Raw genomic sequence first — 22,168 nt, 5'->3', positions numbered from 1 at the left:
ATTGATTGATCTTATTTTAAAAATATTTTGATATTTATATTAAAAAATATATATATATTAAGAATCTCCACCTATATACGCAGCTCTTCTCCTTGGCATGCATGCTTATCATGACACTAGACCTCTCATGTTCCAAAACTTCTCGTGGTCAACCTCGACCCCACCTACTCAGCCCGTTGTCTTTCCCGATTTCAGAGCAGCAAAACCACTGAATAGTGCCACAAATTACGAGAGGTAGCGTGGCTGCGAGCCACCAGAAGCAACAAATGGAGCATCAGGTCAAACACCAAACGCGCGCCACCTCGCTCCTCCATTGCTGAAGTAATTAAAAAAGCTCTTCCATCGTCAGATAAGAACGACAACCAAACCTCCCAATCTCAGCTATAAGTTCCTCATCCACTGCTCACTGCCCACTGCCTTCAGGCAAACTACAGAACCATGGGCTCTCTAATGGCAGGATGGAGTTCTCCATTCCGAGATCCTGAGCATGGTATGCCGGACTTATTTTACATTCATACCGCCTGTCCGGCATTTTTACAAACACTTTGTCATCTGTGTTAGCGCAGCTAAGTTTCAGAGGAATAAGTCGCTCACCAGAGGGGAAATTGATGCCTACTGGAGATCAACGAGCAAGAACGAGGAAGAACGACTGATTGGTGATGATGTTTCCAACGACAATCAGCATCTAGGGACGTTAGCTGACCTGTTGCGAGTGCAGGGGAAGGGAGAATCAAGTAGTTATCGACCTCTCTGCTGGTATGACTTTAATTACCTTCCTCTTTATGTAGTTTACAGCTTGGGAAATTCACAAGAACTTCATTTTCTTCTTCTTCTTCTTCTTCGAAGGTGGACGCGGAGTGCTTCGGCGTTCCTTAATGAGGCTCCAGTCACGGCCATGGAAGGACCGTCTTGCAAGTATGCAGCGCAGTGGCTTCAGAGGACCAAATGAGGCTATTAAGTTGTATGGAGGCACAGTTTAAGAAGCTTTTCAGTAGTTTAGTTGGTTTGGCTGGGAAGAACGTATCTGCTGTGCAAGTAGAGAAGTGTGAGCAAGTAGTTGTCGAACAACTTGGGTTTGTGTTTGTATGTAATAGTAATCATGCTGTTGTTGCTCAGTGACCATGCTGGTTGTTTATAACACTTAATTGCTCATAATATAATAATCGACAGATATTAATTGTATTTAATCAGTTTAATCGAATTTAAAATTTTAAAATCGAGATCCAATAAAAATAATCATTTTAAAAAATTGATTAAATTCCTAAATTAACTAAATCAAACTTGTTTTTCATTCAATCAATTATTTAGATTTAATCGAGAATTTGTTTCCTCCTTACCATTAATAAAAGAAAAAAAAAAGTTCATTCTAGTTTACGACGGATGAAAAGTATTTAAAAATTGATGTAATGATAGAGGAGGCTCATCCGACACGAATCAACTGTCAAGATGGAGGTCAAAGTTAAAATAATCAACGTCAAAGTGTCAAAAGGCTCGTCTACGGTGGCCGAGCGGAGGATAGCTAGAATGACCGATTGAGGCAATCAATATCCGATCGACAAGAGACTACAATGGCCGATCAGGCAATCAGTGTTCGAGCGGGCCAATCATCTAGCTCGGATAATACGGTAAGATAGCCAGATGCTCAATGTGGAACGGCAGGGCGCGGAGGAGATCGAAGAGCTTGTCCGATCAGGAGGGACAAACTACTGCGCCTAGTCACCGCAAGGAAGAGCAGCTGAGGCCGACAAAGCGGAGGAGTCCCGATCGAGCAGCTAGCCCGCTAGACCAAGTAGCAGGACCAGTGTCATATCTCTCGATATCCTGTTGGGAGACAGTGTCGCTGACACGAGGCATGGTTAACAGGCGAATCATACGACGGAAGCTTCTACTGTCTTATCAGGGATATGCATACCCTATTAAGGTATGGCGTCAGAAGCACTTTCTTTGACATGTCCTTTCATAGGGCACATTGGAGAATGTGTCCACACCTCGAGGACCGTGCATGTTGCCCACCAGAGTTCTATATAAAAGGGGGGCCAAGCATCGGGCGGAGGTACGCGTGATTACTATTTACGCTTGCGTTACTGTTGCTCCGCTTTCCTCTACATTTTCGGTGACTGACTTGAGCGTCGGAAGGCCAACATCGGAGACTCCTTCCTTGATTTGGCGCTGGCGTTACTTGTTTTGTAGAGCAGAGCGTGTTCTACAGCCAGTCAATGCAGCAACCACATCCCCAGCTTTCCACCCTCCCGTTTTCGGACAAAATCATTTTGGCGTCGTTTGTGGGAATGTAGCCTGCATCCGAAATGAGAAGATGGAAGACGTTAGATGACTCACCACGGTGACGCTGACAAAGGAGGAGCTCGATATGCTTATACAAGTCCGAGCGGCAAGGATAGTGGAGCAATAACAACAACAAGCGTTGGGCGAGCGCCAAGCGCATGAGCTCGCGGTATCAGTGGTGGGGCATCAAGCAGGATATGGAGACCGAGCGGATCATGTATCCGTTCGAGGACAAAACAAGAAGCCGACTAGCACATATGGGAAGGTACCTAATGCGTCGATCCCTTTTCATCGAGCGTTGTTCTGGACTCCATTAGAGGAATGAGGCTGAGCGGACAAGGACCAGGGGTATTCCTCAGATGACGCACCCGTTCTAGATGAGTGAAAAGGGAAGGCACCAAGGGACGACGATTCGCCTGAGCGGATCAATCAACAATTCTCGCAGGGGATTCTAGACGACCCTCTGTCGAGGCACTACACCCTGCTGGCGATAGAGGAATACAATGAAACTACTGATCCGAACAACCACTTGGCTAAGTTTGACAACGCGACCACACTTCATCAATAGACTAATGGGGTAAAGTGTCGGATCTTCCTCACCACCCTCTCCGGATTAGCACAACGTTGGTTTAAGAGATTGTCGAACGAATCAATCCACAACTTCAACTTCAAGGACTTCCGAGCGGCGTTTCTACACCACTTCGCCAGTAGTAACCGCCACCAGAAGATAAGCGTCAATTTGTTCTCCTTGAAGCAAGGGCCTAGTGAGGTACTGAGGGCCCATATCCAGCGCTTCAACCAGGTGGCCATGGACATTCCCTCGATCTCCGTAGAAGTATTGGTAAACACCTTCGCACAGGGCCTCACCGAAGGGGAGTTCTTCCGATCACTCATTAGGAAGCCGCTAAGGGACTTTGACCATCTGCTCAGGAGGGCCACGGAGTACATAAATGTAGAAGAAGGCCAAGCGACCAGAAGAAAGGAGGTGCCTGCCGAGCCCCCAGTAGCGCCCGAACGGTGACTATCAAGTAGTCATCAACCCCCAAAGGAGCCTCGATCAGGAGGAGCCTAGCAACACCAGGAGCTGAGGACACATGCCGTGCAACATGTAGTGGTCGGTGACATGGATGCCACTATTCTGCTCCTTCCATCAGTCGATGACGCATAACACGCGCGACTACTATGATTTGACGTCGATTGCAAGCCGACCGGTTCCACGAGGATATCGTCGTCGGCCACCATCACCCGATCGACATCATAGACGCGGTTAATTGGCCAGAGAGTGGAAGAGAGAGGGGCGTCCGAGTGCCGACATCGTCAGTCCTAGCAAAGGAACAACACGAGCCCCACTCGAGCTCCTGCCGAGCAAAACAGAGCCTCGGCTCGAGAGGAGGAGAACAAAAGCAACGTTGCTTGGGGAGAAATTGAAATGATCGCCTATGGGCAGATCGAAGGTGATTCCAACTAAGTGAGAAAATCACATGCTAGGCAACTGGAGATCCACACTGTTAGATGCAGCAAGGAGAAAGCCGAAGGATCTGAAATAAGCTTCAGCTCCCGAGAGTTAGAGGGAGTGAAGATCCCTCATGACGACACTCTGATTATCCGAGCGGTAATCGCTAATTATACTATTCACCAGAGCTTTGTTGATACAGGGAGCTCGGTGAATATTATATTCAAGAAGGCGTTTAACCAGCTGTAAATCGACAGGAACGAGTTGCAGCCAATAACGACCCCACTCTACAGCTTCACAGGCAATGAAGTATTGCCGATCGGCCAGGCACAACTGGCCATTCGCTCGAAGAGGAGCCGTTGAAGAGGATGAGGACGATGAACTTCATTGTGGTGGATTCACCATCTGCCTACACCTTCATACTGGGCCGACCGACCCTCAATGAGTTCGGACCGGTGGTGTCCACCTTCTGCTAGAAGATTAAGTTTCCGGTGGACAACGAGGTGGGTGAAGCCAAGGGAGACCAACTGGCCTCTCAGCGATGCTACGTCGAGATGGTCAAGTCCGAAGCAAGGGCCGCTCGGAAGAATCCACGCCTAGAGGTGAATGCTATCAGGGAGAAACCTCCTTCACTGGTCTATGAAGAAAAGGAGGAGGTCTAGATCCACCCTAGACAGTCGGAGGCAACTACGTTTATTGCCGCCAACTTGGAAAGCGAGAAGAAGGCAGAGCTGGTTGCCTGCCTTAGGCGAAATTATGATGTGTTCGCTTGGTAGACGCACGAGCTCCCAGGCATCTCGCTAGAGTGGCTCAGCACGAGCTTCATGTCCGACTAGACGCTCGGCCTGTGAAGCAGAAGAAGAGAGACTTCAGCACTAAGCAAAATTAGATCATCCAGGCGGAGATAGAAAAATTATTGGAGGCAGGTCATATCCGAGAAGTTCAATTCCTGAGCTAACTCGTAAATGTCGTGCTGGTCTCCAAGAAGGGCAATAAGTGATGGGTCTGCATCAAGTTTTGTGATCTGAATAAGGCGTGCTCTAAGGATTTTTTTCCGTTGCCAAGGATAGATCAGATGGTGGATTCTACGGCAGGCTGCGAGCTGATCTGCATGCTCGACATATACCAAGGATACCACCAAGTGTCGCTCGCCCGGAAGGATCAAGAGAAGGTCAGCTTCATAATAGCCGACGGAACCTATTGCTGCAATGTCATGCCGTTCAGATTGAAGAACATCGGCGCCACCTACCAGAGGCTAATGAACAAGGTGTTCTTATGAAAGATCAACCGCAACATGGAGGCACATGTCGATGACATATTAATAAAATCCCTCTGAGCTGTTGAACTTTATGCAGACATCAAGGAAACTTGCTGAACCTTAAGGGCTTACATAATAAAGCTGAACCTGAATAAGTACTTGTTTGGCGCAAGGAGTGGCTGCTTCCTTGGATACATCATCACCGAACAGGGTATCGAGGCGAATCTGAACAAGATGAAGGTGCTACAGGACACGCCCCTTGCCCCACAACTTGAAGGAGACCCAACGGCTGACCGGGTGGATCACTGCGCTGTCAAGATTCATCTCCAAGTCATCCGATCGGAGTTATCCGTTCTTCAAGGTGCTGCGTAGAGCGACAAAATTTCAATAGGACGTGGAGTGCGACAAGGCGCTGGAGGAGCTCAAGGAGTACCTTAACACTTTGTATGTATTGGCCAAGCCGAGCGCTGGTGAATCACTCTGGATCTACTTGTCGTCCACCGAGTATGCGGTTGACTTATCATTGGTAAGGTAGAATGACCATGAACAATAACCTGTGTATTTTCTAAGCCATATATTAAAAGATGCAGAGTCCCGCTACACCTGTCTGGAAAAGTTGGCTTATGCACTAGTACTTGCCGCTCGGAGACTCCGTCCTTACTTTCTTTCGCATCCCTTTATTGTGATGACCAATAGCGCCTTGGGAAGGGTCCTTCTCAACTCAGAAGCATCCAGGCGGCTAATCAAATAGACAATCAAGCTGAACGAATTTGGCATACAGTATCAACCCCAAATGGCAATCAATGCCTAGGCCTTAGCTGATTTAGTCACAGAGATCCAGAACGCTAAGCCTGTCACAACGTGGAATGTATTTGTGGATGGCTCCTCCACTTGTCAAGGCAGCGGGATCGATATTCTTTTGGTTTCGCCGCGGGAGGACAGGATACAACTGTCCGTTCGGTTGGATTATCGGGCGATGGATAATGAAGCTGAATGGATAATGAAACTGAATATGAAGCCTTGATAGTTGGCTTACAGGCAGCTCGACATGTCAGAGCTACAAGAGTCTTCATCCACACGGACTCTCAGTTGGCCGCTCAGCAGCTATTAGGGGCATTTGAGATAAGTAGCTCCCGACTCAGGTTGTATGTACAAGCTTTTGAGAAGTTGAAAATCGGTTTTCAAGAGGTGATGATTCAAAAGACTCCTCGGTTAGAAAATTAGACTACAGATGAATTGGTTAAGTTAGCCAGTTCATTGTCGTCGGTCGTAGTAAAGCAACCGTTCGAATAAGTCTCATTGGTGGCACACATTAACAGGATGGAAGGAATAACTTTCTCGAGCGATTGGAGGACAACTCTAATAGAGTTCCTCCGATCGGGCATCACACCTACCGGTCAGGAGGAAGCCGCTTACTGAAAAAGAAGGTCGGACGGTTCACCCTGATTGGGGATCAGCAGTATAAAAGAGCCTTCTCAGGCCCCTGCTCAAGTGTGTTGGACCGGAGGATGCGGAATACATTCTTCAGGAGGTGCACTAAGGTTCCTGTGAAAGTCATTCGAACGGTCGATCGCTGGCTCAAAAGATCCTCCTCGCCGAATATTTCTGGCCCATGCTTCAAGATGATGCCATTTGGACAGTAGTCACCTGTCTGTCATGCCAAAAATATCACAATATCCCACATCAATCGACCGAGGAGATAAAGACATCCACGGTGTCTTGCCCGTTCGACCAATGGGGCATGGACATCGTTAGACCGTTTCTAATGACGATTAGTCAGCGAAGATTCCTACTTGTCATGGTGGATTATTTTTCAAAATTGGTGGAGGTCGAGCCGTTAGCAATGATAATCAAACAAATGGTCATCAAGTTTATCTGGCAGAACATCTTGTGCTGATTTGGCATCCCTCGTCAGCTCGTCTCAGACAATGGGAGGTAGTTCACCAGATAGAGGCTCAGGGAGTGGTGCGAAGGGTATGACATTCATTAAGCCTTCACCTCAGTAGCCTACCCCTAGAGCAACGTCCAAGCAGAAGTCACCAACTGGGAGATCTTCAGAGGCTTACGGACTCGGCTCGGCCACACAGGAGGTAGCTGGGTCGATAAACCCCAGTGCCCTTTGGGCTCTTCGTACGACACCAAAAGAGACGACTGGTGTCACACCATTCCAGCTGGTGTATGGCGGTGAGGCGGTGGTCCCTGTTGAGGCCGGGGTAGAATCCGACCAGGTGTAACTCTATAATGAGGAGAACGTCGAGCAGAGACTCATAGAGCTCGATTTAGTGGATGAAGCTCGGGATAAGGTTGTCCGACTCACAACGTACAGGCAGCGAATGAAGCAAAACTACAACTGGAAGGTGATCCTGAGGTCCTTCCAGGTCGCAATTTGGTATGGAAAAGAATAAAGTTGGTCGGCGACGTCACCAAGCTCAAAGCCCCGTGGGTGGGACCTTACAAGATCGTACAGAAGCTCCACTCGGGAGTCTAATACCCGCAGGACGAGGAAGGAAGAAAGATCGATCGACATTGGAACGCGAACCATCTCCAACCTATAGGGTTGGTTGAGAGGTAAGTGGTTAAATACGATTAATATTGTAATAGAGTATGTCCTGCAAATACAGGTGAATGATGAATAAAATTCACAAGTATCCTAGACTCTTATGCCGATCGTAAAGTTAAAAGTTGAGCGACGATTATAAACTCTAGTTTACACCAACGGTCGAGCGGTGACCTTAAACCCTTATCGTCATCAACGATCAAGCGGCGACCTTAAATCCTTGTCTTCATCAACGGTCGAGCGACAACCTTAAACCCCTGTCATCGTCAATGGTCGAGCAGTACCTTAAATCCCTGTCATTGTCAACGATGAAGCAGCGACCTTAAACCCTTGTCGTCGTCAATAGTCGAGCGACGACCTTAAACCCCTATCGTTGTCAACGATCGAGCGACGACCTTAAATCCCTATCGTCGTCAATGATCGAGCGACAACTTTAAACCCTTGTTTTCATCAACAGTTGAGCGGCGACCTTAAACCCCTACGGTCGTCAACAGTCGAGCGGTGACTTTAAACCCAAGTATTCGTTAACAGTCGAGTGGAGACTATAAACTCGAGTATACAATGAATAACGGCTGAGCGGTAGCTCTAAAAATAAAGTCTACGATAAATGAAGAGGATCGACTAATATATAAGCCGAGAGTAAGGCTGACTAGGAAGCGTACTGCTCCAAGAAGCATTTTTCACTAAAATAAGGCCATTCGGCAACGTTGAATTGATCGCTCGGACATCTCAGCGGTTGGTTATATGGACGATCGGGAGGACATAACACCACACTTAGAAATTTTTCATAAAATGGTAAGTGGTTCGTAGTCCTACTCGATCCGAGCCAAGTGTGACAACAACAAAGCAAAGAAATACCGAATGGTGATGTATGATGAAATACAGAATCAAATAAACAAAGATACGCCGAACGGGTGATCATGCTTTAAGACTTAGAAAATTTTTACAAGTTTGCAAGGGGAAGTACAAAAGAAGGTGAGCTTCGCAGGGGGCAGGGTCATTCAAGGTAATCCAGCACATCATCGGACAACGACTCGGTCAACTTGTCATGACTGATGACTTTGTTGGTCGATGCGGTTGGGATATAGCCGCCACCCTTTAGCTGGTCGAGCGTCCCATCAATGGTGAGGTTGAAGAGGCAGAGCACCCGGTAGGTGAGTCTGTCGTTGAAAGGGTCCGAGCGGAGGTAATCCCGCTTCAGAGTCTCGAATCAGCTAGACTCTCCGCCTTGATATTCCACCAAGGCTGTCCAGGAAGCCTCCAGCTCGTCCGTCAAAGTAGACAGCTCGGCATCCTTAGCGGCTAGCTGTACTTGTGTCTCTGCTTGCTCAACCGTTCGGTTCTCCCGCTCGTCATTCAGAGCTGCAAGCACCTTCTTCAGGTTTTGAGCTAGGATCCGAGCCTCCTTGTTCTTGATCTCTAGGTTGTCAATGGCTCGAATCTTCCTGGTATTGGTCGAAAGGATCTTCGCCTCGAAGGAGCTGGCTTGCTTATTGAGCCTCGCTAGTTGCAAAGCCTGCTCGGTGCTTTTGCCCCTCTCTGTCTCCAGCAGCTCGGTGCTCTTTTGCAGATTGACCTTTAGTTGAGCGGCCTCGGCACTCAGCTGCTCCAAGAGCGCCTCAGAAGTCACTGACTGGCCGCTCGGAGTGCACAACTGCTGGACTTCATGCTCCAAAAATGCAAGCCTCTAGCACATGGCTACTGGACTTCATGCTCCGAACACATAAAGGATGCCCTCCAACAGTAACCAGTGAATATGATATTTCTGACTAGCCAAACAGGAAGCTGCCTGGAGAAAGTTCGATCAACTTCTGTACTTCCCGAGCGATGGGAGATTCATCACTTCCATTTGCTAGTCGGTCAGGAAGTCTGGCTACTCGGGAAAATGAAGATAGAAGTATTGTTCCCTCCAATGCTTATTGGAGGATGACATTTTATCAAAAACGATCGAGCACACTCGAGCTTGAAACAAGAAGGTCCCCGACTCAGACAATTTAGGATAATAAAAATAATGAAAATCCCGAGGAGTTGAGTGAATGCCGTGCAGGTGGAATAACACAACGACCCCGCACAACAGTCTAAAGGATTTCGACACTAATTGGTTAAGAGAAATATGAAAATATTTACAAACAGCGGAGAAGAACGGATGAACGGGGAACCGAAGGCCGGCGGTGAATTGGTCCTTAAAGAAACACAGAAAGCCCGCTGGTGGCTCATGTGGCTGGTCGTACGCAGATGGAATGACAACTTTGTAGTCAGATGGGAAGTGGTAGGCGGATTTCATCCCTTCAATGTCGTCCCCATCGAACCTGGACTCGGTGGAAGTATACCAGAGACCAGAGACAGGAACGAGGGGTTGCGAAGAATTGGCAATCGAGAATAAAAGATGCAAGAAGGAGCAGCGAACAGATTCAGATAAGGAAAAAGTGAAGAAGCTTATAGAAAAGATCGCCGGAGAAGAAGAAAGGATGAAGCGTCACAGAAGGCTCAAAAACGAAGGCACACAAAGTGAAGAAGACGACGACACAAGAGAGGTTTATAAACCTCGCGGCCGATCACCCTAAGCCATCTGATCCAAGGTTCGAAAAACCAAGAGAAGATCCGACCGTAGAATTTGAAAAGGTGTCTGTCACATCGCCAGTGGATATCCGCCTGTCACGTCAAAAGTGCGGTAGCAAAAAGTGGGACACATGGCGTTCAACTAGTGGGAGACATTAATGAGGCTTAATTAAAAGGTATGACCACATGCTCAGCCATAATGATCAGAGATTTACATGGTCTTCAAGAAATTTGAATGACGTCGGCTACTATGAAAGGACGCTTATCCAAGGGAGCGCAAGGAAAGGAAAATTTTTGCCAAGTGTCGTCCCGATCAGCACAGAGAGTTGGTGATCACACTGCTGAGCAGCCGAAACACCATCTACCTTAGGCGGTATGATCCGAACGGCAGCTACAAACCCAACCATCGAAATAAAGTCGAACGGAGTAGACATTTGCTCCGATCAGAAATTGGGGAGCGTATATGGTCCGATTAGACGTGGAAACCACCGAAGACTCTACTAGTCTAGTCAGTCGGACTTGCAGTCTCCTTCGACTAGACTCGACGGGAAGGCTTGTGATGCGACGATAGAGGGGGGGCCCACCCGACACAGGTCAACTGTTGAGGTGGTGGTCAAAGTTAAGGTGGTCAACACCAAGGTGTCAAAAGGCTCGTCTATGGTGGTCGAGCGGAGGATGGCTACAGCGGTCGGTTGGGGCAATCAGTGTCTGATTGGCAAGAGACTACAATGGTCGATCGGTCAATTAGTGTCTGAGTGGGTAATCAGTGTCCGATTGGCAAGACACCCATACGCTTAGTGCAGAAGGGCAGGACACGGAGGAGACCGAAGAGCTTACCCGATCGGGAGAGACAAGCTACTGCTCCCAGTCACCGCAAGGAAGAGCAGTTGAGGCCGACAGAGCGGAGGAGTCCCGGCTGAGCGGCTACCCGCTCGGGCAACCAGTGGGGCCAGTGTCATATCTCTTTATATCTCTCGGTATCCTTTTGGGAGACAGTGCCGCTGACATGAGGCATGGTTAACAGGCGAATCGTACGGCGAAAACTTCTACTGTCTTGGCAAGGATATGCATGCTTGTTAAGGTATGATGTCAGAGACACTTCCTTGACAAGTTCTTTCATAGGACACATTGGAGAACATGTCCATACCTTGAGGAGCGTGCACGTTGCCCACCAGACTCTATATAAATGGGGGGGGGGGGGGGGGGTCTAAGTACCGGTTGAGGTACGCGTGATTACTGTTTGCGCTTGCATTATTGTTGCTCCGCTTTCTTTTACATTTCCGGTGATTGACTTGAACGTCAGAGGGCTAACGCCGGGGACCCTTTCCCTAGCTCGGAACTAACGTTACTTGTTTTGCAAAGCAGAGTGCGTTCTATAGCTAGTCAATATAGCAATTATATTTTCAACTTTTCACCCTCCCATTTCTAGACAGGATCAAAAAATAATTTATGAACATTTCATAATGGATAAATAAGAATCGTATTTTTTTGTGTGTAATTTATGAACCTAGGAATAAATTGCAAGTAGCACCGTTGATCAATCCTATGGACACGTTAAATATATATCGTCTAGCATGATTAGACTTCACTTATTAGCGCAAGGGATCCCTTTCCGACGAACGCGAAAAAAAATTCCTTTTACCCTTAGTTAATTCAACGATCAATTATAAGTTGACCCCATTATTTAGAATATTCATATCAGTTTTTCTATAATATCTCTTAAATTCAAGGTAAACTTAGGACTGTAAATAAGTCGAGTCGAGCCAAGCTTTGGAGTGTTCAAGCTTGTTTGATAAGGTAACCAAGCCGAGCCGAACTTAAAATGAATCAAGCTTCTGAAATGATTGTTCACACTTGGTTTGATTTATTTTTAATGAGTTTGAGCTTGTTTGAAGCTTGACTTGAGTTTGGTTCATTTAGATGTTATCGAGCTCTCAATTTAAGCTTGGCTTGAGCTTGGTTCAAGCTTGACTTGAACTTGGTTCGAGTTTGATTCGTTTAGATATTATCGAGCTCTCAATTTAAGATCGTTTGAAACTTTTAGTTGTTTGATTAGTTATTGAGCTCGAAAATTTAAATTTATTTTATTATTTATTTAGCATATTGAAAAGAGTTTTATTAATGAATATCCGTGAACATTGTTCATGAACGTTGTTCTGTGCTCAAGCTTGTTTGTTTAGCTTAACAAATTGTTCAAGATTGTTTAATTAATCTTATCTATATTGAATAACCATAAATAAGCTTATCAAACTGAATACTAAATTTATTTACGAATATTTAGTTCATTTATAGCCCTAGCCCTAAGTAAATTATCTACTTTATTAAATTAATGTGGATGTTCTTATCTCCTAATTTGGAAACAGACTTATAGGCACATAACATAATCACGTTTTTACTATCCTGGGTAATGTTTTAATAATAATTCAGTTTTGAGAATTTGATAAACTTACAAGGTTGAAATTGAAAATATCGTCGGAACCAAATCCTAGGGATTACAGGAAGAGTGTCCTCTACGCTGTGTAGCAATTCGTTTAAAATAAAAACTGGAACCAGAATGTGCTTGCGAGCGGGGACGAAATCGAAGCATCTTCTTCCCTTGTTTCAATTGTTGTTTATCAATTTTTGTCTCATCTTTATCGTCATCATCGACCCGATCTCCCTCCATCTTTTATAGTTCGTCCCTGTCTGCAGAGATGGTCCGCAATGCAAACCTTGTTCCGTATCCCTTCTCGAGTCCCCCACCCTCGTGTGCTCGTCTCGCCCGCCGGTATTTGGGTATGCTTTTCTGGCAAAGCGTTGGGTTTGCGGCCACTAAACACCGCTCAGGCGAAAAGCTAGACGATACCAAGGCGTCTTCTGTCGTTGAGGTGCGATCCTTTCCTCCATTGATGCGTTCATACATTCTATATATTTTTTATTGCAATTTCGGACTTGAATGGTTTCTGATTGTAGGTCTCGATGGATGTGTAAACTTTGTCGTGAATGATCATAGGTTGGATTTTGAATAATATACCAAGGTTTTGTTTTATCAAAATACGCTCCAAGGTTTTGTTGTAAAACACCTTTTTTTTCCTTTGTAACATAACGGAGAGGCTTAAGAAATCCCCACGCTCTTTGTTAGCTGACAAACTGAGATTATTTTGGTGACTGTAGACGTATCTCCTTTGGTCATTGTAACTTAGCAAAGGTAAATAGATGATAATACTAGCTCATTTAATTGAAAAAACCAATGCTCTGACCATAGTGAAATTCCACTTAACTATGAGAGCATGAGACTATGCTCAAGATGATCCATGGCATACTGAACTATTTTTTTCTCTTCAAATTTTAGCATAATTTAAACTTTCGTCAAGTTTAAATTTGATAAGGAGTGATTATTTAAGGAATCATATTACTGACTTGGTGATATATGTGCTTGGAACAGAGCTCATTCGAGTTTTAAATTACCGAGAAGCTCACGTTTGCCCAGATGCTTGCAATGGAAAATGTCTCAAGAATCAACAAATCTCATCATCAGTCTTCATTTGGACTCGTGAGAAGTGGTTATGAACCATCTGACACTGAATCAGAATGGCAGGAAAGCCCCTGGCATGATGGGCTCTTGACTTCAGGCAGGCAAATAGCTCCTCAACATCATCAGCACACTATAACCGTTAGTCCCTTACATTATAATCAGAAATATTTTGATGAAGGCAACAATAATAGGACGACATATGTTCCTAGAACCAGTTCAACCCCTAGAAGACAAAATAGGTTTCCTTATAATCCACTCAAAGGCGGTGAAGAACTTAATTTTCCATCAGTAGGTTCCAGCTTAAGGAAGAATACCAGTCCCCTGAAGGCCTCAGATCATCAAAGACACATTTCTCCATACAGGTCCAGGTATGAGGAACCTATTCATCAAAATCATGGGCTTCACCACTCAGTCGGAAAGAGGAGCCATAGAACACCAACCAGGTCTCACAAGTTGAGTGATATTAATCCCCATACACAATTTCATGAACTTTCAGTGGCAAGTGGCAGATCAAGTTACAATGCAAATAGGTCAGTATCTGCACCAAAATCAAAGGGAATGGAAGAATTTCAGGTTATCACTGGTCCTGCAGCACCTACAAGACAAAGATGCTCACCATTGGTCAATACCACGATTCATGGTCAGATAGGCCATGCATACCCAAGAGATCCTCCAATTACTACAGGAAGTGATGTGATTGCTGATAAAAATCTCTCTCGAGTTCCCTCATACAATGCGTATGATCTAAAGAGCATCGACTCAATTTCACCTGGTGATATCTTCTTTTCACTAGATCAAGTAGCTTTGGCTCAGAAAAATTCTGATACTGGTGTGGGCAAAAAAGACCAAACTTTTAGTCAGAAAACGCAGATGGTTTCAGAAAGTAATATACCTAGCCATCAGTTCTCTAGAGGGACAAATTATTGTGGTCAAACTTCTCAGAGCATTTCAGTTCGTGGTGTTGTGTCACAAACAAGCAATAACTCCAGTTCTATTAGTCAGCGTAGTAATGGTGGAACAAGCACTAATTTTTTCTCTTCTAATACTCGGCTGAGCAAGAGCAGGGTCAGTAATGAAAGTACCAAGTTTAGTGATGATGGTGGAAAAGTTTCTGGAGGTTTTATTAAGTTTGCAATTAACCGACAGAAAAACCAAACAGATTTATGGTTTTCCTGTGTTAAGGGAGCTTCATGTGGGAAGTCAAAGTCACCAAAACATAGGACAATTGATGAAGCTTCTTACATTGAGAAGGCAATTGTGGTAGAAGAATTGAGGCAATTTTGGGCTGATAAGCATCGTCCAAGATCACTGGATGAGTTCATCTGTCATAGACAGAAAGTGCAGCAGCTTAAACAACTTGTACGTTATATCTGATTTGCATCTTTTTCTTTTCTTGATCTTGAAGTGCTCTTCATTAGTGGTTGATGAAAAAGCTCTGAAATCCTTCATACAGTTGTTTGGGCAATTATATAAAGCAAATTATTTGGAATTGAGTAGCATAAAAAAAGTTGTTGAAGGGGAGCCTTGGCGCAACGGTGTTGTTGCTTTGTGACCAAAAGGTCATGGGTTTGAATTCTGGAAACAGCCTTTTGCAAAAAGCAGGTAAGGCTGTGTACAATGGATCCTTCCTCGGGATCCTACATAGCGGGAACTTTGTGCGCCGAACTGTCCTTTTCGAGTAGCATAAAAAAAAAATACACGCAACTATTTCTTGCTTAACAGACTGACTGAGTTTGAACTGCATAAGAGCTAACAAACACACAAATCATGTTCTGGCTGATCCATGTGCTATCCTTCATTCTCATCATCATAAATTCCTTGTTTTCCATTTCAAAGTTTAAACATAGTACTTTTCAATCACTTGAATCAGTCTTATGAAGCTTCCTTTTTAGGTTTCTAGTAAATAAATGTCTGTTTGATCATTTTAACTAGTAGAGAATCTATGAACCATTCTTATACAAGACTACTGTATTGTTTTCTAAAGATGGAAAATATTAATAGAAAGCTGTCCTTTTTTAACCACATGTAAGAGTATCATATGAAATATTTTAAATGTTCCACTTTTTATCTTACCAGTTCCAGTTCATAATATGTTTTCACTTTCCATGTTAACGTAATTAAGTTCTTGTCCTTTTGTAAGGTCTCTCCAAGCAACTGTCCTCATATTCTTCTCAAAGGACCAACTGGCTCTGGAAAGAAATCTGTGTGTTTGGCTTTGCTACACGGACTGTTTGGTGATTCATCTTCAAGAGTATGTAGCAAGTGTATATAACCAGAAAATTCTCATTTGGGACTTGTACTGAGCTTGCTGACTAATCTTTATCAATTTTGTAGGTCACTTTTGAGTTAAAACATTACAAAGTCCAGGTAACTTTTCTGATAGTACCATAACATTTCAGTAATTTATTGGTTCAAAATGCCATTCCAAGTAAAAAAAAAAAAAGAGATGAACAAGTCCTCAGTCCTAGAATACACTTACTGAAGAAATGAAGTCCTTGACCTGACAACTACTAAACATATGACCTCTTCTTCTGCATATTTGTTGTTTCAGTTCATGAAAATTGAGATCCCTCTGAAGTTCATAATCATCCAATAATCTTCAATCACCACAATCTACAGGCTTCATATCACCTTCTACATTGCTAAACCACCTGCTACATATTGCAAGAAGAACACTGCCTTAATGAAAAGCTCCACCCTGATGCACCTATGATACTATTGTGAACTTTTCTGCTTGTCCCAATATTCTGCATGATATATACTTACCAGAGGATCATTTGGTTGTCTGTTTCAGTGGCATACCATTGCTGAAGCCATGAAAGTCAGCTTCCTTGTTCTTGTATGAACACATTTGTTTACCTTTGTTTTTTTCCAAATTAATTTCGTAACTAGGAGTATTTGCACAGGAAGGAATAAACTTTTCTAATCATAATGCAAAAAGGGTTTTGCTATTCCCTCAAATAAGTAATCTACTAATCCTCTTTGCAGGAGTCAAATCCATTGCAAATTACAGTCCCATTAGCATCAAGTGCTCATCATTTGGAACTTAATTTGAGGTTGCTAGGGAAGAATGCTAACCATGCTTTAATGGCTGTTGTGAAGGAGATAGCTGAAAATCACGTGCTTGTACCTGAAATTAGCGATGCAAGTTTTAAGATGGACATTAAAGGTCCATAACTTCCTCATGCTTTCTTTTGATACATACCATACTCATATGGTATTAATGCATGTCTTTTCTTTTTTACAGTGATTGTTCTTTATGAGGTCGACAAAGTAACAGAAAATGTTCAGCACTTAGTAAAATGGATAATGGATTGTTATGCTCATGTATGCAAGATCTTCATATGTTGTCAAGATGACTTTGCTATTACTGATTCCATTAAGAGCAGATGCAAAATTATTAGCATTGATGCCCCAGTTACGCATGAGGTAAGCTTGTTCTTCCTACTTTGATGATAGATATCAAAACTTCCAATTAATTTCCATCTGAGCTCTTTTTCAATATTTATTCTGAAATGTAACAAGGGTTCTTAGTTTGATCATCAAATTTCCTGTTTTTGCCTTTAGTAACTATTCACCATGTTTTTTTTGTCATCGTTAAGTAGCATATAATTTTGTTGAATTTGAGATGTTCTCTTGTAAAAAGCAGGGTAAGGTTGCGTATAATGGATCCTTCTCTGGGATCCCGCGTGACAGGAGCTTCGTGCATCGGGCTGCCCTTTTTGTTTTTTTGTTTTTTTGAGATGTTCTCTTGTTAACTAAGATTTATAGATGCCATGGTCTATCTGAGAGACTGCAATAATAGTTTTTATACTCCTCCACTCCTCTCTAAGATGATTGAAATAATAGACTGATGTTGAGCATTTTCTTGATGCACCACATTTGAGGATTGCATATTAATGAATGGTTAAAACTATATTTCAACTTTTTTTCCCAGATAGTGGAGGTTTTAACTCAGATTGCAGTGAGGGAGAGCTTTGAGTTGTCAACAACATTTGCTGCCAGAATTGCAACTAAATGCAAACACAACATAAGGAAGTCAATAATGGCCCTTGAAGCATGTAAAGAACACAAGTATGGATATACTCTGTCAATGGCTTAGACAATTGTTCAAACACAACATTATAATGATATGTTGATTTTGCATCATAATTACAGTTATCCCTTCATGGATAGGCAACTAATACATACTAGCTGGGAGGAGATTTTAGTTGAAATTGCAGCAGAGATTTTAGATGATCCATCACCAAGAAGGTTGAACAATAATGCTGGCTTAATAGTTTTTTTTTAATCATAACTATGAAAGTTAGAGATTTTAGAGAAATAATGTTATGCAGTGTTAATTTATTTGTTTATTGCTATTATTTCTTGCTTTTACTCTCTGCAAATTCATTTGAGCCAATTTTTCCATAAGAGTTAGGCACATATATATAGTTACTTTCATACCTTGATAATTGCCAAATCTTCTTCATATTTTAAACTTGTTAAATGATTATTAATGTTATATTGTTATCAATATATTTGATTTTTTTTTTAACACTTTCCTATACAGAACTTCATCTTTCAACAATAGTTAATCATCATTGTGTATCAATTTTTGTCTTAACATTTTGGGGTGTGCTGCATGCATCACAACTTGAGTATCACAATACAACATTATTGGTTCATTAGGAGCATTATCTCAATTCAGTCATTAACTCCTTAACCTAGATAAATCACATATAGCTAGTGTCATAGCTATAAACTCTATCTTTTTACTTGATCTGGCTACAATATTTTGTTTCTTACTTTTCTAAGAAATCAAATTACCTCCCATAAAGACATACTAACCTGATGTAAATCTCCTGTCCGTGGGGAAGTTATTCAGTTAGCATCAACATAGCTTGCAATCTAACGGTGATCTAGATAGGTCTTTTCCTAGTACTTTTTTCAGATAGCATAGAATTCTCCGTGCTCTCTAGATGATCATAACATTTAGATTCAAGGAACTAACTGATCATACTCACTAGGAATGATATATCTAGTCTTTTAACTATAGTTAGTTGAGTTCTCTAACAAGGCTTCTATATTTTCTTGGATAACACAATCGCTTCTTCAATCTTGGCAATCGACTGGATTAACCCCACTATAATAGCTTCTTTAAGCATATCAACTATGTATTTTTGTTGCAAATTACAATGCCATCTATATACCAAGGAAATATCTTAAATAATTTATATCCTTGGTTAGAGAATGCTAATGAAGTAGGTTTTTTACCTTATGATTCATATAGAATCATCACTGACATCCACATAGAAAGTAAGGAGAATATCTTCTTAAATGGAGAGGTAACATGAAGTGCTAAATGAACTGAAACACTTTTGATCAACTTGAACTGACAAGAGCAGTTCTAAACCGTACTTTAGAAGATTACTTTAAACCTTTCAAAGTATTTGCACACTAAACCACTCTCCCCTTGAGCAACGAACCACTCTGCGTGTGTACTCGTGTGAGACCACGATGGAGGAAAGCATTTTTGATATGTGACTATGAAACTTAAATGAAAGTGTCAAGGTAAGGAATAATCAAGAAATCTTAGTCACATGTGAAAATGCATCTAAGTAATCTACTCTACATACTTAAATGTATCTCTCTTTGCCATTGAAGGTAGGCTTTTTACTTTATGATTCCTATAGAATCATCACTAGCATTGACATAGAAAGGAAGGAGGTATCTTCTTAAATGGAGAGCTAACATGAAGTGCTGAACAAGCTAAAACACTTTTGTCACCTTGAACTGAACAAGAGCATTCCTAAGCCATACTTTAGGAGTTTCATTAATTATAAATTAAAGGCTAAATGACTAAAATGGAGGGAAGCTTTTGGAGTCATTTGTGATTTTCTTTGTGCCCCATAGGTTGTGTTACTTTGAGACAAGGTGAGAGAAAGAAATAAGAGTAGGAAAAAGTAAGGAGGGAAAATTTTTTCCTTCATTTCTTTGGGAAAAAAAGATAATTGAGGAAGAGAATGGTTCTTATTCTTTCCCTTATAACTCTTCTGTTCAAATCGGGTAGAAAGGTTGAAAGTCAGTTGTTGTTGTCTCTTTAAAATTAAAAACTAATTTGTTATATTGATGCTAAAATTAATTTTACAAAATCTCTCTCTTTCTTTCCTCCAAGAAAACAATGCGAGAGCATTACTCGATTCTAATTCTTCTATGTATATTCTTACCATAAAGGCTCTTCTTTCTCCCCACTTCATATTTAGCAGAGGAACTTAACTAGTCTAAAATACTACAACAAGAGATTAAATATTATACAAAAAACTACTTGTTACCCATCTTAGTAAACTCGGCCTACAGATGAAGATTCTTTATTTTAAAAAAATTGAATTAATATCTTGAACTGTATCTATAATGGAACTTTTACTTAAATATTACTTTATTTTTGCTTTCTTGCTTTCTAGCTTTCTAGCTATAAATTCAAAGTGATATTACTTGAAACAATTGCATGCCCAATACTTCTTCCATTAGTAGCCATATTGAGAGTTCAAGTTTTCAAACCCAGTATTATCCATTACATCTTGTATTAGTAATGGTATTAAGAGTTTCAAGTTTTAAACCCCATGATTTTTTGGTATGTGAAGAGGTGGGAAAAAAAGATAGCCTTGCAAACCAAAATATATGGACCAATGTTGCCAAGTCTTTTTATAGCACAAATTGATGATCTAGAAAAACTTATATTAAGGTTATTAACTATAGCAATGCCACTACCTTTAGTGCTCAATGTTATATTTGTTAATGATCAATAGATTATTTGTATAGGTTAGTTTTGGCTCGAGGGAAGTTTCAGAAGTTGCTTGTGGAATTTGTTCACCCGAAGTTGATTCTCCAAGTAAGTGTATTTACCCTTGTTAGAAGTTGGTTACAAAGTTTATGTCCATCTGTAGTGATAATTTTGACCTGGAAATGCAAAATTAAAGATCATTTTCAACATGCATGCAGAAACTTGTGGAAGAATTGCTCAAGGGAGTAGAACGCAGTAGGAAAAGGGAGATCTTTTATTGGCATGCGTACTACGTGAGTTCCTCATTAATTATATTATGCAAGATTTTAGTGGAAGAGAAAGCAAGGCCTCAGTAACTTTTTATCATAATTTGTAGAACAAGAGGTTGCCTGCTGGAACAAGTGCACTGATGAAATTAGACGGTAAGTTTGTCATTTGAAGCAATATCTAATTACTGCATAACTTTGTTGATAAATAAGCTTTGAAGTTGATCCAATCTATCTTTAAGGTTTATTTTCACTCAACCAATACTTGTTTCATGTCGTTGCAGAATTCGTAGCCAAGTTTATGAGCATTCACAGGAAGAGTTTAGCAACACAGTTCGAAGTATAAAATCTCGAATAAACAATTTGTGTACAAGACTTAATTCTGAACACCTGTTTTACCAAAGCAATATCCAGAATCCATATTTTTATCATGATATTGTGACCGAATTATCCTTCTAAGTAGAATCCTGTAAATTTAGTATGATTTTACTTTTCATCTCGCATGTCTTTCTAGCTATAACTTGTTACAATGGATTAGTAATCCCTCTAAACTTTTCATTATGATTTTGCTGAATTCTGACACTTTCTTAATCACATCAGCAAATGAAAGTTTTGAAACCCTGCTTTGTTCTTTTAACAGTGACTATAGTAACAAGAAGTTGGGCTGTTTTAAGGACTGGTTGGTACCAAGGAGGCAAGGGTCATACTGCTTTGTGGATTTCCCTAATCTTTTGCATCATAAAAATGCTAACAAACAAATTATTGAACTCCATAGACAAATAAACCTTTTATTATTCTTCTATTAGTCTGACCCTATATTCCAATTCTCCTGTTAGGATTGTGTGTTTTTTCTATTGTTTTATTGCTACTGTGTTTCTGACATTCTAACCAATCATACACATACACTGGCTGCTAACATTATTTTAGAATTTGAAGGACTAAAGAGTTGACAATAATTAGACGCTGTATATCACTACATTGGCCTCCTGGTAAATATTTAAAAATATTATAATACATAAGCAATTTGAGTTTATTTTCATCTTCACCTTTACTCAATGGCTCTAGATGGGGCAATGACCTAAGTTGCAAAAAATGTCTTATTCAACCTTTCCAAATGTACAAAAACATCCTTAAGCACCCTCTCCTATCATAATAGAACTTTTATTTAACCTTAAATTGTGTTACATCTTTCACCATCGAAGAGTTCTTCACTACTCATGAGACAGTTTTTGATATTTTATTATCATCCATTCGTATCAATTTTTGCTCTTCAATGCACTTGCTCATTCAAAAAGGATGTCGAGAAATCTTTTTGAGAATGAACATATAGATAATAGATGGAATGTTCAAAAAGATACAAATTTATATTTTTAAAGCCCTGACCATCTACTCACATTTGGCAGTAATTGGCCTTGAATAAATGTTCATAGGATAGGACATGACTAAAATTAGAGTTGAGAAGCGGGTCAATTCCTAGCTCTAGTGTATTATGGAATTAATTTCTTTCGTAGTGTA

The 22,168-nt window shown here is 41.6% G+C and overlaps 2 protein-coding genes across 5 annotated transcripts; both read left to right on the top strand.

Annotated features, from left to right (window-relative positions):
• The first annotated feature begins 368 nt into the window (after nt 1-368).
• LOC121973793 lies at nt 369-1,136 on the top strand. The gene is made up of 3 exons (XM_042525146.1): nt 369-490; nt 567-756; nt 847-1,136. The coding sequence occupies exons 1-3, from the start codon at nt 439-441 to the stop codon at nt 947-949; spliced, it is 345 nt and encodes a 114-aa protein (XP_042381080.1). The 5' UTR covers nt 369-438; the 3' UTR covers nt 950-1,136.
• An 11,499-nt stretch (nt 1,137-12,635) lies between these two features.
• LOC121971688 lies at nt 12,636-21,183 on the top strand. 4 transcript variants are annotated; one of them, XM_042523071.1, is made up of 13 exons: nt 12,636-12,977; nt 13,535-14,983; nt 15,765-15,875; nt 15,959-15,991; nt 16,419-16,463; nt 16,613-16,793; nt 16,872-17,053; nt 17,562-17,698; nt 17,801-17,878; nt 20,426-20,495; nt 20,606-20,680; nt 20,764-20,809; nt 20,938-21,183. In XM_042523071.1, exons 2-13 carry the CDS (start codon nt 13,580-13,582, stop codon nt 20,997-20,999), a joined length of 2,424 nt encoding a protein of 807 aa, XP_042379005.1. In that variant the 5' UTR covers nt 12,636-12,977; nt 13,535-13,579; the 3' UTR covers nt 21,000-21,183. The 4 variants fall into 4 exon arrangements, with proteins under 4 accessions (XP_042379005.1, XP_042379004.1, XP_042379007.1 ...); XM_042523070.1 differs by having other exon boundaries at nt 17,783-17,878; XM_042523073.1 differs by lacking the exon at nt 16,419-16,463.
• Nucleotides 21,184-22,168: the final 985 nt, after the last annotated feature.

Source organism: Zingiber officinale, chromosome 4A (genome assembly GCF_018446385.1).
Source record: "Zingiber officinale cultivar Zhangliang chromosome 4A, Zo_v1.1, whole genome shotgun sequence".
Lineage (NCBI taxonomy): Eukaryota > Viridiplantae > Streptophyta > Magnoliopsida > Zingiberales > Zingiberaceae > Zingiber > Zingiber officinale.
The sequence above is the reverse complement of the archived record's forward strand: the minus strand, read 5'-3'. Positions and strand labels throughout refer to the sequence as shown.

Excerpts from the sequence above, each read along its gene's own strand:
- LOC121973793 (XM_042525146.1), top strand. The coding sequence starts at position 439 with ATGGGCTCTCTAATGGCAGGATGGAGTTCTCCATTCCGAGATCCTGAG. Across the intron at positions 491-566 it reads ATTCCGAGATCCTGAGCATG|CTAAGTTTCAGAGGAATAAG; the intron begins GTATGCCGGACT and ends GTGTTAGCGCAG. Across the intron at positions 757-846 it reads AGTTATCGACCTCTCTGCTG|GTGGACGCGGAGTGCTTCGG; the intron begins GTATGACTTTAA and ends TCTTCTTCGAAG.
- LOC121971688 (XM_042523070.1), top strand. The coding sequence starts at position 13,580 with ATGCTTGCAATGGAAAATGTCTCAAGAATCAACAAATCTCATCATCAG. Across the intron at positions 16,794-16,871 it reads TTTTAAGATGGACATTAAAG|TGATTGTTCTTTATGAGGTC; the intron begins GTCCATAACTTC and ends TCTTTTTTACAG. Across the intron at positions 17,699-17,782 it reads GAAGCATGTAAAGAACACAA|TTATCCCTTCATGGATAGGC; the intron begins GTATGGATATAC and ends TCATAATTACAG.